The 17,439-nt window shown below is 46.7% G+C and overlaps 2 protein-coding genes across 3 annotated transcripts in view; one reads left to right on the top strand and one right to left on the bottom strand.

Annotated features, from left to right (window-relative positions):
• Positions 1-5,413: 5,413 nt before the first annotated feature.
• On the bottom strand, positions 5,414-12,278 carry HSPE1 (heat shock protein family E (Hsp10) member 1). 2 transcript variants are annotated; one of them, XM_069983568.1, is made up of 4 exons: positions 12,013-12,278; positions 6,670-6,834; positions 5,664-5,753; positions 5,414-5,568 (listed from the first exon to the last, which is right to left on the bottom strand). In XM_069983568.1, exons 1-4 carry the CDS (start codon positions 12,013-12,015, stop codon positions 5,518-5,520), a joined length of 309 nt encoding a protein of 102 aa, XP_069839669.1. In that variant the 5' UTR covers positions 12,016-12,278; the 3' UTR covers positions 5,414-5,517. The 2 variants fall into 2 exon arrangements, with proteins under 2 accessions (XP_069839669.1, XP_069839668.1); XM_069983567.1 differs by lacking the exon at positions 12,013-12,278 and adding an exon at positions 11,647-11,989 and having other exon boundaries at positions 5,415-5,568.
• The window catches only part of HSPD1 (heat shock protein family D (Hsp60) member 1), a 121,530-nt gene continuing 115,924 nt past the window's right edge, over positions 11,834-17,439 (top strand). Inside the window, exons 1-2 of the mRNA XM_069983566.1 lie at positions 11,834-12,186; positions 12,378-12,551. Coding sequence (XP_069839667.1) covers positions 12,381-12,551 — 171 coding nt within the window. The 5' untranslated portion in view covers positions 11,834-12,186; positions 12,378-12,380. The remainder of the gene's footprint in view (positions 12,187-12,377; positions 12,552-17,439) is intronic.

The following is a 17,439-nucleotide window of genomic DNA, read 5'->3' as shown; positions in this document are numbered from 1 at the left end:
GAGGGAAACAGAGGAACACTCCGGACCACCTCCTGAGGATATCGTCCCAACCCATGACCTGGAAGGATCACAGGTAACCTCTGTATTCCATCTGATCCTCACAGGAACAGGAAAAACACTGTGGTGGGATTGGGGAAGTGCCCTTTTAACCTCTCTCTGTATTTCCTGTTCCTGTTAGGTCAAGGGTGACATCCTCCATGTGGTGCTGTCATGTGGACGATGTATAAAGAAAAATTTATTTTTTACACTAAAACGTTGTTCTAGCCTTCAATTTTTCATTTTCTTAAAGGGATAAGAGGAAAAAAAAGACAAAATGTGTAGCGCAGTTTCTCCCGAGTACGGAAATACCCCACATGTGGCGATAAAGTGCCAAGGGGGCGCAGGACGAGCCTCCAAAGGAAAGGTACGCCAATTGGCTTTTGGAAGCTGAATTTCACTGGAAAGGATTTCAAGGGCCATGTCGCATTTACAGAGCCCTCGTGCTGCCAAGACACTGGAAACCCCCCACAAGTGACCCCATTCTGGAAACTACACCCCTCAAGGAATCTAACAAGGGGTGCAGTGAGCTTATGGACCCCACTGGTGACGGGCACAAATGTGGAACAATGTGACGTGAAAGGGAAAATTTTCATTTTTTCACTTTCATAGCACAAATGTGCCCGTCATCAAGGGGTCCATATCCTCACTGCACCCCTTGTTAGATTCCCTGAGGGGTGCAGTTTCCAGAATGGGGTCACTTGTGGGGGGTTTCCAGTGTTTTGGCAGCACGAGGGCTCTGTAAATGCGACACGGCGTTCATCATCCATTCTAGCCAAATCCAACCTCCAAAATCCAAATGGCGCTCCTTCCCTTCGGAGGCTTGCCCTGCGCCCACATGGCGCTTTATGTCCACATGAGGGGTATTTACGGACTCGGGGGAAATTGCTCTACACATTTTGTTTTTTTTCCCTCTTTTAACCCCTTGTGAAAATGATAAATTCAAGGCTAAACCAACATTATAGTGTAAAAAATGTAATATTTCATTTTCACACCACATTGTTCCACATTTGTGCCCGTCACCAGTGGGGTCCATATGCTCACTACACCCCTTGTTACATTCCCTGAGGAGTGTAGTTTCCATAATGGGGTCACTTGTGGGGGGTTTCAACTGTCTTGGCAACACAGGGGGCTTTTGAATGCAACATGGCCCCTCGAAATCCATTCCATCCAAATCCAGCCTTCAAAAACCAAATGGCGCTCCTTCCCTTCGGAGGCTTACCCTGCACCAGCATGGCGCTTTATGTCCACATGTGGGGTATTTCCGTACTCAGGGGAAATTGCGCTACACATTTAGTGTTTTTTTTTTATCTTTTAGCCCCTTGTGAAAATGAAAAAATCATGACAAGATTAATGATTTAGAGTAAAAATTTTACAAAAATTACACTAAATGTTGGTCTAGCCTTGATTTTTTCCATTTCCACAAGGGGTTAAAAAAGAAAATGAACGCAAAACATGTAGGGTAGTTTCCCCTGAGTACAAAAATACCCCACATGTGGGCATAATGTGCCATATGGGCACAGGGCAAGCCACCAAAGGGACAGAGCGCCATTTAGAGGCTGGAATGGAGGATGGAGGCCATGTCGCATTTACAAAGCTCCTGTGCTGCCAGAACAGTAGAAACCCCCCACAAGTGACCCCATTCTGGAAACTACACCCCATAAGGAATCTAACAAGGGGTACAGTGAGCATATGGACCCCACTGGTGATGGGCACTTACGTAGAACATGTGCCGAGAAAATAAAAAAATTTTTTTTTTCATTTTCACGTCCCAAATGTGGCCGTCACCAGGGGGCCATATCCTCGCTGGCCCCCCTTGTTAGATTCCTTATCGGGTATAATTTCCAGAATGGGGTCATTTGTGGGGGGTTTCTACTGTCCTGGCCGCACAGAGGCTTTGTAATTGCATCATGGCATCCTGGGAATGGCGGCCATACCTACTTAGCTGGGGAAAAGGGACAATTCTAATTTATTTGGGGGAATTAGGCCAATTATTAGTTTATAAGGTTGAAAATGACACGTGTCCATCAAATTCAACCTGTGTTGACCCAGAGGAAGGCAAAAAACCCTCGTGAGGCAGACGACAGTAGCCTCATCACAGGGGAAAAATTCCTTCCCGACTCCATAATGGCGATCAGAATAATTCCTGGATCAATGTGACCCCTGAAATAGGAATAAGGGACAGAATTTAGATAATGTAGAACCCCAATGACGTGTGGTGCGCCTTGGAGCGATCCAGTATGCAGAGGCCGGGGTGATCAGGACAGGTGTCACACTGGAAAATGGCGTCCTTCCTGATCCCCCTGTTACGCCACTCTCTACACTTCTTCTGGGGTCTCCCTTTCTCCAGTGTGGGGGACGTCACCTGGAAAATGTTGTCCTGGTGCGATACGGGGTCCTTCATATCCAGAAGCGCTGGGTCCGCTCCATGGCTGCTAAATATTAGGGCTCTATTACTACTTCTGATATGTTCAGATTGTGCCGCAAGCTACAGTAGCTCGGGCAGCGAGGGACCGGAAGAGGGGGTGCTGGTATAAAAGTTATCCCCGTACGGGTGGTAACCTTTATCCAGCAGTGGGAAGATCAGTTCCCGGACGATTTTCCCACTTGTTCCGAGGATGGGGGGGGAGGGGGCATCTGGGGGCTGGATTCGGGTGTCCCTTCCTACATACACTCTAAGGGTACGTGCACACTGCGGAATCGCGACAGATAACCCTTCGTGCATTCCGCAGTTGGCACCTGCCGGCAGAGTGATGCAGGCACACGTCTCCACATGTGTCATAAGACTCCATTCAATGCACGGGCGGATTCCGCTCTCCGTCCAACATATTCATTCTTTGGATGGACGATGGAATCCGCCTGTGCATAGAATGGAGTCTATGACACGGGTGGAGACGCGCGCCCGCATCAGTCCGCCGGCGGGTGCCAGCTGCGGAATGCACAAAGGGTTATCCTTCGCCATTCCGCAGTGTGCACGTACCCTAAATCTGTAAGAGTACCCAGAGATACTCTCACGGAGTTTGGAGAATTTCATGCCATACCGTCATCTCTTATTGGGACGGTACTGGCGCAAAAGACGTGTCTGGGAGGCAGCGTACGCTACGCTACCCCCAGACACATCACTGGATGATGAGGATGAATGGAGGAAAGAAGGATCCCCCCCCCCCATTCATCCTCACTGGCTGTTTCGGTGTCGGAGGCAATAATAACATATCCCTCTGACGCCGAAAACACCCTGGGGGCCATCTTTATACGGGGACTGGTATATGGGGTATGCAGTGGTGTAGTGTCAAACTTTATTCAATGGAGTGTAGTGTAATGTAGTGTTTTTTACGGGTTTTTTTTTTTACAGTAAGGGTACTATTACACCAACAGATCTGACGACAGATTATCTGCCAAAGATTTGAAGCCAAACCCAGGAGTGGATTTGAAAAGAGGAGAAATCCAGACTTTCCTTTATGACTTGTTCTCTGTTTATAGTCTGTTCCTGGGTTTGGCTTCAAATCTTTGGCAGATAATCTGTCGTCAGATCTGTTGGTGTAATAGTACCCTAAGTATAAAAAAAACCTACGGCAACAAAGGAGTTGCTGATAAATGCCGCACTTATGTGCGGCACTTATCAGCAGACCGTGGCAGTAGGATATAGAAAAAAAAACCACCCTACGCCAAAAAGGAGGAGTTGCTGATTAGCAGCGCACTTTCGTGCGATGCTGATCAACACTCAGCGGCGATAGGGTGCGGAAAATAGAAAAAAAAAAATTTGGAAAAAAAAACAAAACCTTTTTCTACATTCTGAATATCCCTGTAGCTGCTGATAAGTGTATTACACATATCAGCCGCTAGGGGGCAGCAGAGCGCAAAATCCGGAAAAAGACGAGGCTGGAGCCGAAAATAGCCGAAAAAAGACGATGGGGACCGCCGGAAAGAGCCGAAGACCAAATGAGAAGATGGAGGACGCCGCAAACCCGGAAGACGCCAATCAGGACCCCGGGACAGGTGAGTAATGTACAAATACCTGCTCTGGACCCCTCAGCTACCTAGCTGAGGGGTCCAGAGCAGGTATTTACTATTTTGGGGGACTCTGATCGCCGTGCCACCAGCCCGATCGGCGATCGGGCCGGTGGCACCGTGACCACCATTACTTTTTATAGTAATGGCGGTCGGTGCCGTCCTCGGACAGCACCGACCGCCATTTTTTTACGGGTCATTGATGACCCGGAAAGGTTCCGATCGCCGCTATTGGCTGATCTGAATTGATCAGCCAATAGCGGTGATCGTAAGTACGGGGGGTGTTAACCACCCCCCGTGCCGAGAAGCTAAGATTGCCAGCTATGATTTATATCATCGGGCTATAACATCGGGCGTAAATTTACGCCCTGATGCGCTAAGTACCAGGGCGCGAGGGCGTAAATTTACGCCTGATGTCGTTAAGGGGTTAATAAAAGACAAACTCACTCCTGGATTTTTTTCAGAGTCCGACTCCCGCTTCTTTATAAATGAGTGGGAGATGCGTATTACCAACTCCACAGCCCGGTCTATAAATGCTGCCCCATAATACTGTACATTATCAGTACCTGGCTCAGATCACTAAGAAAAAAAATATCTAGGTAATACATTCCCTTTCAAAGAACAGATACAATATTAAAGGGGTTGTCCGGCGATAAAAAATTATTCACAGAATAACACACATTACAAAGTTATACAACTTTGTAATGTATGTTATGTCTGTGAATGGCCCCCTTCCCCGTGTCCCACTAGCCCCACCCGTGTACCCGGAAGTGTGGTGCGCTATACATTACCTGTCACGTGCCGACCACGGTCTCCGATCCTCAGCAGTGACATCTTCTTCGGGAGGCCAGCGGATCTTCCCGAGTGCCGGCCGCCCTCTGCAGCGTCATCCGAAGCTCAGCCGCAATTGGCTGAGCATAACTGTGCTCAGCCAATCGCGGCTGAGCAGCTGATGACATGGCCGCGTCATCAGCCGCTCAGCCGCGATTGGCTGAGATCAGTTATGCTCAGCCAATCGCGGCTGAGCTTCGGATGACGCTGCAGAGGGCGGCCGGCACTCGGGAAGATCCGCTGGCCTCCCGAAGAAGACGTCACTGCTGACGATCGGAGACCGTGGACACGAGATGCGGTGAGTATAATGCACCACACTTCCGGGTCTAGCGTGGGTGGGGGGAAACACGGGGAAGGGGGCCATTCACAGACATAACATACATTACAAAGTTGTATAACTTTGTAATGTGTGTTATTCTGTGAATAATTTTTTTATCGCCGGACAACCCCTTTAAGGAAACACTGAACTGTAACTGAGGCCTTGGTTTATGACCTACAGATACTTTTAAACAAAGGCAGAACACAAAGCATTTTTTTTTTTACTTTATTGTAGTTAACACATTACATTCATTGCATAATTATATTTAATACCTTTTGGAATGGAGGGGGAAGAAAAAAAAAGAAGAAGAAAAAAAATAGCAGTTATGGCAAAAATTTTCCTAAAATATCACTATCTCTGAATAAGTAATATTCCTGCAATGAAAAAAGAAAACAAAACATTAGTTTATGTCAAATTCAATACAATAATCAGTAGATACCAAGAAAGAGTTTTATGCAGTTATATGCACCTTATCATCAAGCACAATTTTAGTTCCTCCATATTCAGGAAGTAGAACTTTTTCTCCAACATTTACATCAAGTGGTCTGATCTCTCCACCCTATAACACAAGAAAAGTCAGATACTTCAATATAAATAAATGCTTAGTGCATAACCTATGTATTTAAAGTGGGTACTGGAGCAGGTAAGCCTTTACAATGATCATCTTTAATAAAAAAAATATATATAATATTTCAAGTCCAGCTATTGCGAAAAGCCGGAATGGTGACGTCATCACAACTTGGGGGGAAAATGACTTCCGGCGGGGGTCCTGCGGCTGCTCACTGAAGGCGCAAGGAGAGTTAAGTGCCTACTTTGTCATCAATTTGGCCCCTCCCCCTGCAGGCTGCCAGCTTTTAGCAATCGCAGGACTTATCCTTAAACATTTTATTTTAGTTCCAGGGCAAGCCTAGGAACAGCAACAAATACAGTACAGAACACATTTCGACAACATTGGGTATTACAAAAAGAACACTTTCATACAGGTGCACACCCCACAATTCATGGGCCCTGGTGCAAAAGCTGACTTGGGCCAGGCCTCTCCCCATCTGTGGTGTTATTGTTCATGGGAAGTCAACCCATTTGTGTCAGCTGACATAGCCTATACTGTTGGCGGGGAGGTTTCTCCCTGAATGCGAAACGTCACACTGAAATCCTGGTTCAGGGCATTACTTCCTTTCTGCCTCTATACAGTTTCCTAGATGTCAGCATTTGTCCTCTGTCTCTGCATTTAAGTGCCCGCTCCCCAAACCTGGTACTTAATCAGAGGGCAATGACAGCTCCAATCAATCCCTCTCCATCCCCACAAACAGAGTATAGCTGCTGGAAGAGGTGCTCAATATCGTGGCTGTTGTGCTACTTAGGACAGCACAGGAACAGGAGAGGTAAGTATCTAACATGCACACACATTATACACTGGAGTCACATTTTAGACTGCACTGCCCAGTGTTGGTCTGGAAACCGGAAATTAAGTTTACCTTTCCTTTAGACCCGCCACCAACTGCTACCACTGTTGCTTGCAAGACTTTGTTTTGAGATTTTTCCGGAAGCATAATTCCTCCTTTGGTGACGGTCTCTTGAGCAAGCCTTTCAACAAGAACACGGTCAAGTAAAGGAATAAACTTTTTGAAAGCTTTTCCTGCCTGTAGATATGGAAAAAAAAAAATGAAATTAACGATTAATGTATTACATACACATATGAAGGGTGTTCTTGGGAATTGAAATTATTGCTAAATAAAAAGTTCTTCAAATGTGTAGTGTACTTCCATTAAGAAAATAGCCCATGTTTCTAGTTTTTGGCACACTAATTCCAAAGCGGTTTTAACACTTAGTAGTTGTACAGCAGTACATGCCTCAGAATCATGAGAACTCCCCCACAAGGTTTACCATTTGGAACAGTTTTCCAGCAAGCACAAGCAGTGTCGGCTAGCTTCTACAATGGACAATTCAAGAGTTCGGGCTTCCATATAACATAAATTAAAGAAGACCGGGGTCGAACATTTTTTTTTTTTTAAAGAGTCGGGGAGGCGGTGGCTGAATATAACAACACACACCTACCTCCCCATCTCCAGTGCAGGGGTCCGCTTTCCCCCCACTCCTGCTAACGGTCCACCGGCTGCTTACTGGTCTGAGCGAGGACCCGGGTGATGATGTGTCCCCAATAGGGACGCTGACTAGCTGAGTGGGGCTGACATGTCAAGACCCGGTCATCGCTCAGACCAGGAGGAACTGGAGCGGGGCACAGTAGACCCCTTCACTGGAGCCGGGGAGGTTCAGCCACCTCCTCCCTGGATCTTTTAAAAGAAAAAAAATGTCCGACCCCAATCTTCTCCTTTCATGTCAGATTTATGATACAAATACCTCTGTAGTGGAAGATATTTATTCAATAAAATATATTATGCAATATTGCATTTTATTTTAACTATAGCATTTTGAAGGGTTAGTCCAATTATGCGGACCTACAAGCTCAGCATAGAAATACGCAGCTCGCCTCTGTTCATGAGCTTTATTAATCAGAATAAGGCCTGTGTACAAAATTTCATAGACATCATACAACTAAACTGTGGAGAGCACATGGGCCCTATTAGGCTCAACCTTTAATATTAAAAAAAAATTACTTATAACATACATTGTTATAGTAATAAAATAAATAATCTACCGTATTTTAAATCTAAAAGTCAAAGCAGAACACAAAAAAAAAAAAAAATAGCTAAACTGTTGGTATGTGACCTTGCCCAAGGTCAGTTGGTTATGCAAAGACATGTGGCCTGGAGGTGGAGGATTCTAGAAACAGTGGAGGAGATTTGTAAAGCTGTCTTATTATGATTGTCTTTGTTTCCCTATGAAGGTTCAGCTCTCATTTTCCAGGGCAAGAGAAATGAAAGGTTAGCTGTGATTGTTGCCCAGCTTGATAAATCAAGTGTCTTAATAAAATGAGTCAAGTTTAAATTCAACGTAAATTTTTTATACTTTAGAGTTTATAAACCTGGTATTTCTAACTAAATAAAAAATGAATTTTCTAGCATTTAATATATCAGGTATATGCAAATTAAAGGGGGTTTCATGGAATGGAGGGGGCTGATTGATGGGTCATCACTTATAAGGGTCCATTTACACAGGAAGATTATCTGCCAAAGATCTGAAGCCAAAGCCAGGAATGGATTAGAAAAATCTCAGGCTTTCCTTTATGACCTCATCTCTGTTTATAGTGTGTTTCTGGCTTTGGCTTCAAATCTTCGGCAGATAACGTCAGATAATCTTTGTGTAAATGGACCCTAAAGGTCCTATTACACGGAACGATTATTGGCCGTTATGGTCGATAATCATCCCGTGTAAGGCCCCATTCACACGTCCGTGTCAGTTTTTACTGTCAGGAAATCCTGATCAGGAGACCTCAAGTGTCATCAGGATAGTATCAGGATTTCCTGACAGTAATCAGTTTTTACCATCAGGAAACCATCAGGAAAAACCTTCAGGATTTCCTGATGAGAAAAAAAAAATAGTTCTTAATATGGTCTAGTATGCAAACATAAGGGATGATAGTTGTACTTCTGCAACCTGGATGGCCACAGGCAGCAGAAGTACGCTGGCGTTGTGCTTACGCTGCCGGGTCATCCGGCGGCTGCGGTCCGGGGGGGGGGGGGGGGGGGGGGGGGGGGGGGGGGGGGGGGGGGGGGGGGGGGGGGGGGGGGGGGGGGGGGGGGGGGGGGGGGGGGGGGGGGGGGGGGGGGGGGGGCTTGTTGGGTGGATGCTGTCCGGGGAAGGGGGGGCGGGAGGGGGGGGGGGTGCGGGGGTTGGAAGCTGTCCGGTCGGGAGGGGGCGGAGTTGGTGGAAGCTGTCCGGGGCGGGGGTCGTGGCGCCGGGAGGGAGGCCTGTGCTGCCGCTGCCTGTGCGGTGGGGAGGTAGGGGTGCCAGTGGTTGCGGGGGCCGGCCGGCTCTCACTTATCCGGAATCACGGGCACTTTCCTGATGTACTTCAGGAAAGTGCCCGTGATTCCGGCGCTCCCATAGACCTCTATGGGAGCGTCCGGGCCGGAATTCCGGATAAAAATAGGACGTCCTATTTTTTTCCGGATATATTTTCCGGAACGGACACCCTTCCGGAAAAATCCGGAAGGGTGTCTGTGACTAATTAAAGTGTATGGGTCCGGAAATCCGTCCGGATTTCCTGATAGGAAATCCGGATGGTTTTTCCGGACGTGTGAAGGGGGCCTTAAAGAAGGCAACGATCAGCCGACATGAACGATGTTGGGTGATAGTTGCAGTCGTTTGTCTTTCAACATGTTGAAAGACAAACAACTCATATAGCAACGATCTGCTACCGTTGCTCCGTGGAATAGGAGTGGTGGCAGCAGACCGCTGCTATATGCTATTGGCTGCCTGGACGATTAATGATCACCCAGGCAGCCCCCCCACGCAGCTCCACATGGCTGCCCCCGGACTCGCTCGCTGCCGCCATTGTTTTTTTTTTGCAAAAACATAGTGTGAACCCACATGTTCAGTAAAGTTGTCCGTAATCACTGTTCAACTTAGAGCACATTGATTTCTATTGGGCTATTCACACAGTCCGTTTTACTTTTGATCCGTAATCCGTTCCGTTAAAAAAACAAAAACAAAAAAAAAAAACATGTCCTAGTGTGGATTGTGATTGCGGTATGGATTACCAATAAAGTTCTAAGGGTGATGTTCACAAAAAACACAGATCAAACCTATGCAAACTAGTACTATTCACATTTTACAGAAACACGCAAATACGGATAATTTTATAAGTACCACAGAGTAAAAATAGCAGGAGGTTTTGCGGTCCAGAAAAACTACTGAATATGTGAATGAGGCCTTATACTAGTTTCACGCATAGCAGTATGGGGGGAAATTGCCACTGCAGTTTTAAAGGGGTTATCCAGCGCTACAAAAACATGGCCACTTTTCCCCCTACTGTTGTCTCCAGTTCAGGTGTGGTTTGCAATTAAGCTCCATTTAAATCAATGGAACTGAGTTTCAAAACCCCACCCGAACTGGAGACAACAGTAGGGGGAAAGTGGCCATGTTTTTGTAGCGCTGGATAACCCCTTTAAAGTGACTGTACCACCACGCCCAGGCTGAAGCACTGGAGGCGGGCCAACCCACCCTTAGTGGGTAGAAACCCCAGCCCCTCCATGACGTGACTCCATTAGAATCAATGGAACTCTTATCATAGAGGGGCTAAGGTTTCCTCCCACTAGGGGTGGGTTGGCCTGCCTCCAGTGCTTCAGCCTGGGCGTGGTGGTACAGTCACTTTAAGTCAAAGCCAGAATTGGATCCAGCAAATAGGGAGACATAAGTGCTGCCTTTATTTTACCCATTACTTTAAATCAACTTCTGGTTTTGTCTGTGTGAAACCAGCATCAACAACTCAATGGCACATCAGTTTTCCAATTTTATTTATTTATTTTAATTGCCTTACCCCATCACTGCCAGCCCGGCATCCATATACATAATATGTTGGGAGACCATTTTTAATCACTATTTATTCCATTTTTTTCTTGGATTTTTCCATTAACGTTCTCTCTGTCTGTCAATCACCCCTGCACTCCGCACCAACAAACAGAGCAGTGGAGCAGTCACGGGTGGCCACCAGCCTGCTACCAGGGCGCCGATATGGCTAACCAGCCCCATTGATTATCGTTAGAAGAAGCAAGCTTGCACAATGGGGGTGAAGCGATGCTCCAGACCCAGAATTACACTGCTAATAGCACATGAACATCGCCGAGGAGAAAGGTAAGACACGTACCTTGCTCCTTGGTGCCCTGTGAGCAATAGAGGGCTATCAGCAGGTTAGATTTGTCTAACCTGCTGATAGTTCCCCGTTCCCCTTTAAAAAAATTTAAACATGTCACACAGATATGCCTAAAGTTTTGATTGGTTGGAGTCTGTCTGATAGGTCATACGTTTTTTGAAGTGACAGTGACACTTTTTTTTCTTGAATTTAGACTTTTCTATTTGGAAAAATAAAAAGAAAGGGAGGGGGATTTAAACTGTTATTAGGGGGCATTTATTTTTATATCAGCATCTCATCAGTATGCCTAATTCTAGATGTTTCACTTGCAAGATGTAGAATACCCCTGCATCCAGATATCTGTATGGATAAGGAGACAACTAAGAATGTTCATTGTTGCCACATTAACAGCATCTCAAGAAAATAGACTGGCACCACATCTCCCCAAGCTGTCATAAGACTCCTTGTTGGAGTAAACCACTGAAGGGAAAGAAAGCTACCTTACACCTTCACATATCCTCTTACGACGGGAATGAACAATCAAGAGTAAATCTAACCCCCTCCACAAGGAAGAGCCTCCTGCAGAGCGCTCGGTCTCTTCAGCCTGCACCTTTTACATAATCTACACTACACTAACTTGACATTCGACATTAAATAAAAACATAATTAAACAACACATGCAAGAAAAGCTACTCCTCACCATGACTGCGAATCCTTGTGCTGCACAAAGGGAAAGACTTCGTGCCCACGTGAACTCCAAAAGCTTAGTGCGCCTGCGTCAGCCAACCAAAAAGGCGTTGCTGACCTTCGTTCTTACACGCTGTTGCAAAATGCACACGCAACTCGCTGTAAAGCACTGAACAAGCAATACCGGTCATGATTCATCAGTTAAAAAAAAAAAACAGCACGGGCGTTGACGAGAGACGACTTCCGGGGAAATGCCATTACTACCTTTAACCTTGGTCTGGAAACTTTTTTTCCAGAACATTCTGGAAAGCAGTCCCCCGAAACCAGCATGCGCTATAACATCCACTGCCTTCGGCGTGTTCCTCCCTGGCTGACTTACCATTGGACTAAAAGGCAGTGGGCGGCGCCAGGCTAGGAGGTGTGCTTGTTCCTGGGTGAATGTTCTTCCGGCGCTGTCTTGCACACGTGACCCTGGCAGCAGCTACATGGTTTAAACTCTTCCCTCTGCTAGTTAGTTGCAGGCACGTGTGTGACAGTGGCGACCATCTTGGCGGTAAGCCGTTCTCCCCGCCATTGGCTTTAGTGGAAGCTGTCTTGTTTCGCAGAGACGACACTAGTATTGTTTTCTTTTACAAATAAGTTCGGTTATCTCCTGTTGACCTTGTGAGGGGCTTCACTGTACCTGGTGTCTGAGATGTCATTCGCTTCTCTGCTCATAGTGTAGTGATTTTCCCTCTCGTTTAGATAATGCTTCGTTTACCGACTCTTCTGCAAAAGGTGCGACCGGCTTATCGTGCCCTGACTCCTCTCCACCGTGCTTACGCCAAAGATGTCAAATTCGGAGCAGACGCCCGAGCTCTTATGTTACAAGGAGTTGATCTTCTGGCTGATGCAGTTGCAGTAACGATGGGTCCAAAGGTATGTACTGCTTCATTGATTAAAGGGCATGCTATGGGGCAGGCGCAGGATCTCCTGCCTCTTTTTTTTCTTTTGCTATGGTGATGCCCATGTTATTGTATCCTCTTTAGAAACCATTTAGGCCTGTGTTGCAGGATAGTTTATTCCAATAAAGGGAAATTTCTAGGATGCCCATAAATTGCCCCAGGAATTACTAAAAGTGTTGGGAATTTTTTTTCTCTGTATGCTTCATGGTTAGCCACTTGCTTTAATAAACTGAACATGTGACTCCTGAAGAAAGCCAGCCAGAGTTGTCAGAGGATGTGTGGCAGAGCATTCCCCAGTGTGTGCTGCAGACTTTATACCGTGTTCCATCTTTTTGTTAGATTGGTATCTGCAGCTTTAGGCCCCCTTCACACGTCCGGAAAACCATCCGGATTTCCTATCAGTAAATTCGGACGGATTTCTGGACCCATACACTTTAATTAGTCACGGACACCCTTCCGTATTTTTCCGGAAGGGTGTCCGTTCCGGAAAATAGATCCGGAAAAAATAGGACATGTCCTATTTTATTTTTATCTGGAATTCCGGCCCGGACGCCCCCATAGAAGTCTATGGGAGCGCCGGAATCACGGGCACTTATCTGATGTACATCAGGAAAGTGCCCGTGATTCCGAAAAGGTGAGAGCCCGCCGGCCCCCGCTAACTATGGCCCCCTGCATGGACATCAGCACAGGCAGCCCCCCCCCCCCCACCAGAAGCAGCCGCCCGATGCGCCCCCCCGCCCGCAAAGCAGCCGCCCGATCCGCACAAACCTGACCTGAAGGCTTTTCCTGATGGTTTCCTGATGGTAAAAATGGATTACTGTCAGGAAATCCTGATACTTTCCTGATGACATTCGAGGTCTCCTGATCAGGATTTCCTGACAGTAAAAACTGACACGGACGTGTGAATGGGGCCTTAAATTTACATTATCTGACAGGCTCCAGGTCCCCCACCAGAAGGCATTGTTCCCCCCCCTCCCCCCAGTTCTGATGCCATCACGGGGGGAAAATGCCTGTCCCAGCTGAGTGACAGCTTGCTCAGTCAATCAGTGACTGAAGCAGTGTCCCACACCATTTACTGGCTGAGCATGCTGTCCATCAACTGGGTTGGGAAATCAACTCTGCAGGGGGTCACAGAGCAGTGAGAGGCATGAGGGGAGTCTGGATAGTTTATCCTCACATTTTAAAAATTTTCTTCTGGTGTCTGGACTTCTTTATATCTATGACAGACCCTGAATGTATGAATGGACCCTCTAGGACAGTGATGGGCAACCTTTTGAGCTTGGTGTGTCAGCATTCAGAAAAAAAAAAAAAAAAGTATAACTCGAATGATGTGTCACTCACTTCGAGAAAAAACACCATCATTTTGCGATATTTATAGTTTAAATAACAATATGTTGCACTACCCTACCTGACCGTTCCACACACACACTACCCTACCTGACCCCCATCCCTCCCCATACACTACCCTACCTGACCCCCATCCCTCCCCATACACTACCCCACCTGACCCACCCATACACACACTACCCCACCTGACCCACCCATACACACACTACCCCACCTGACCCACCCATACACACACTACCCCACCTGACCCACCCATACACACACTACCCCACCTGACCCACCCATACACACACTACCCCACCTGACCCACCCATACACACACTACCCCACCTGACCCACCCATACACACACTACCCCACCTGACCCACCCATACACACACTACCCCACCTGACCCACCCATACACACTCTACCCCACCTGACCCACCCATACACACACTACCCCACCTGACCCCCTTACCCTTACACACACTACCCCATCCCTCCCCACACACACACACACACACACACACAATACCCCACCTGACCCATGTGGTCCAGGATGCAGGCTGTGGCACCAGGAGACAACGCTGGAGGCAGGAGTAAGGCTGGAGCACGGCACCGCGGTATTCAGCTACTGTGCTGGGTGACGTCACAGTTTCTGCGTCCGGGCGATATGTGGGGCGGGGAATACGTGGTGATGTCCGGCGCTGCTGGACTGCTATAGAGCTTGCTTTTCTGTATGCTGCCAGATGTCAGCGACTATGGCTACGCCTGTCAGTGCTGACACGCGTGTCATAGGTTCGCCATCACGGCTCTAGGGGCTATTACCATCTCAATTAAGTGCCCTTATACACACATATGCATCAGTGCACAGCTATAAAACTAATGCTAATCCGTGCTCGCTTGCAGTGCCTTTACACTGCACGACTAATTGAGTTCACGGGCCGCACAAACAATCTTTAACGTTCATGAAGCCACTGAAAGGGAATCTGTCACAAAAATTTTCTTTTACTGATAAGTATTAGATAGAGAGGAATACGCTATTAGTAAAAAAAAATACAAGTTTATTAGATACTAGAAAATGTACCCGGCGCTGCCCGGGTATAAAGTGTCAGTGTGTTAATTAGATTTGTTCTAAGGTGCCCAGGAGGCCAAGCTAAAGGTATTGTTTCATCTGAGTTAATCACTGGAATTAGTGTATACCTGTAGTGCATAGTTGGAGGGGTTCTGTATACCCACAATGTATAGTTTTTAGGGGTCTCGCATATCTGTAGTGCATAGTTGGGGGGGCTGTATACCTATAGTGTATACTTGAGGGAGGTCCTGTATACCTGCAGTGTACAGTTGGTGAAGGTCCTGTATACCTGTACTGTATAGTTTGGGGGTCCTGTATACCTGTAGTATATAGTTGGTGCTGTATACCTGTAATGTATAGTTGGTGGAGGTCTTGTATACCTGTAGTATATAGTTCGGGGGTCCTGTATACCTGTAGTAAATAGTTTGAGGGTCCTGTATAACTATAGTATAGAGTTGGTGGAGGTCCTGTATACCTGTAGTGTATAGCTGGTGCAGTTCCTGTATACCTGTAGTATATTTGGGGTCCTGTATACTTGTAGTATAGAGTTGGTGAAGGTGCTATATACCGTATTATAGAGTTGGTGTAGGTCCTGTATACCTGTAGTATATAGTTTTGTGGAGGTCCCGTGCACTTGTAGTGTATAGTTTTGGGGTCCTGTATACCTGCAGGGTTGTATTTACCCGTATGGCAGTGTTATTCAGTCACAGTGTGTCGGTATTGGTCATGTCTGGTATGGGGGTGTTATCCAGTCACAGTATGGCGGTATTGGTCAGGTCTGGTATAGCGGTGTTATCCAGTCACAGTATGGCAGTATTGGTCAGGTCTGATATGATGGTGTTATCCAGTCACAGTATGGTGGTATTGGTCAGGACTGGTGTGGCGGTGTTACCCAGTCACAGTTTGCCGGTATTGGTCAGGTCTGGTATGGCAGTGTTATTCAGTCACAGTATGGCGGTATTGGTCAGGTCTGGTATGACAGTGTTATCCAGCACAGTATGGCGGTATTGGTCAGGTCTGGTATGACAGTGTTATCCAGCACAGTATGGCGGTATTGGTCAGGTCTGGTATGACAGTGTTATCCAGCACAGTATAGCGGTATTGGTCAGGTCTGGTGTGGCGGTGTTATCCAGTCACATTATGGCGGTATTGGTCAGGTCTGGTGTGGCAGTGTTATCCAGTCACATTATGGCGGTATTGGTCAGGTCTGGTGTGGCGGTGTTACCCAGTCACAGTATGGCGGTATTGGTCAGGTCTGGTATGGAGGTGCTATCCAGTCACATTATGGCGGTATTGGTCAGGTCTGGTATGGAGGTGTTATCCAGTCACAGTATGGCGGTATTGGTCAGGTCTGGCAGTGTTATCCAGTCACAGTATGGCGGTATTGGTCAGGTCTGGCAGTGTTATCCAGTCACAGTATGGCGGTATTGGTCAGGTCTGGTGTAGCAGTGTTACCCAGTCACAGTTTGGTATACCTGTTGTGCCCTGTATATACATGTACTGTATAGATGGAGTAGGGGGTTCTGTATATACATGTACTGTATAGATGGAGTAGGGGGTTCTGTATATACATGTACTGTATAGATGGAGCAGGGGGTTCTGTATATACATGTACTGTATAGATGGAGCAGGGGGTCCTGTATATACATGTACTGTATAGATGGAGCAGGGGGTCCTGTATATACATGTACTGTATAGATGGAGCAGGGGATCTACCAGTTATTACTGTGGATGTTGTGAGGCAGCTTCCCTAGCAACCATTGCTCCCTGTGAAAATGAAAGCAGTAATCCTATTGGTTGCTAAGGCTCCAACTGCCGTGTCTGCTGCAGCTAATTATATCACCTGTGTTTGCAGTGAGGAGATTTTCCCATTCATCTCTAAGGGGCGCCTCTCTTTCCCCTCCCCCTCCTCTCCTGTACATCTGGCGGGGACGGGACCTTCGCAATAACCTTCCCGGGCAGCCAATGTATCTGTGTGCCAAATTTGGGTCAAACGGTTCAGGCGTTTGGAAGTCTATAGAGGACAGACAGAAGGACAGACAGACTTTGATTTTTATGATATAGATGCATTAAAAAGTATCTTTCATACAGGAAAATAAATATTTGCAATGAGTGAATCTCCAAATGTATTCAAGCCAAGTAAAAGAGCAACAAGTCAGTCTGTGTAATAGTGTCTAGAAACCATCTGTCAAATATCCACATATCTCAGTTCCACAATTCAAACACTTCACAGGAGATCCTGACAGCTCTCGGCTATAAACCAGTGTCAATGCACTAGGGTAATTCTTGCTCCTACCAAAACCACAATAGTCAGTCTGGACCAGGAGAGTATAATACCATACAACCCATAAAAACTGTGCCAACGCGTTTCAGTAACAAAGTGTGTTATGTCATCAGTGGCTGTGGGGTCAAGGTCGACATGTAAATAGGTCCTATATACATGTCGACCTTGACCCCAC

The sequence above is a fragment of the Dendropsophus ebraccatus genome, chromosome 9 (assembly GCF_027789765.1).
Source record: "Dendropsophus ebraccatus isolate aDenEbr1 chromosome 9, aDenEbr1.pat, whole genome shotgun sequence".
Classification (NCBI taxonomy): domain Eukaryota; kingdom Metazoa; phylum Chordata; class Amphibia; order Anura; family Hylidae; genus Dendropsophus; species Dendropsophus ebraccatus.
The sequence above is the reverse complement of the archived record's forward strand: the minus strand, read 5'-3'. Positions and strand labels throughout refer to the sequence as shown.

What these genes read in the sequence shown, in the direction of transcription:
- HSPE1 (XM_069983568.1), bottom strand. An exon ending in GTGGCGGGTCTAAAGGAAAG is followed by an intron (nt 5,754 to 6,669) that starts GTAAACTTAATT and finishes CTTGTGTTATAG; the next exon opens with GGTGGAGAGATCAGACCACT. An exon ending in AAATTGTGCTTGATGATAAG is followed by an intron (nt 5,569 to 5,663) that starts GTGCATATAACT and finishes TTTTCATTGCAG; the next exon opens with GAATATTACTTATTCAGAGA.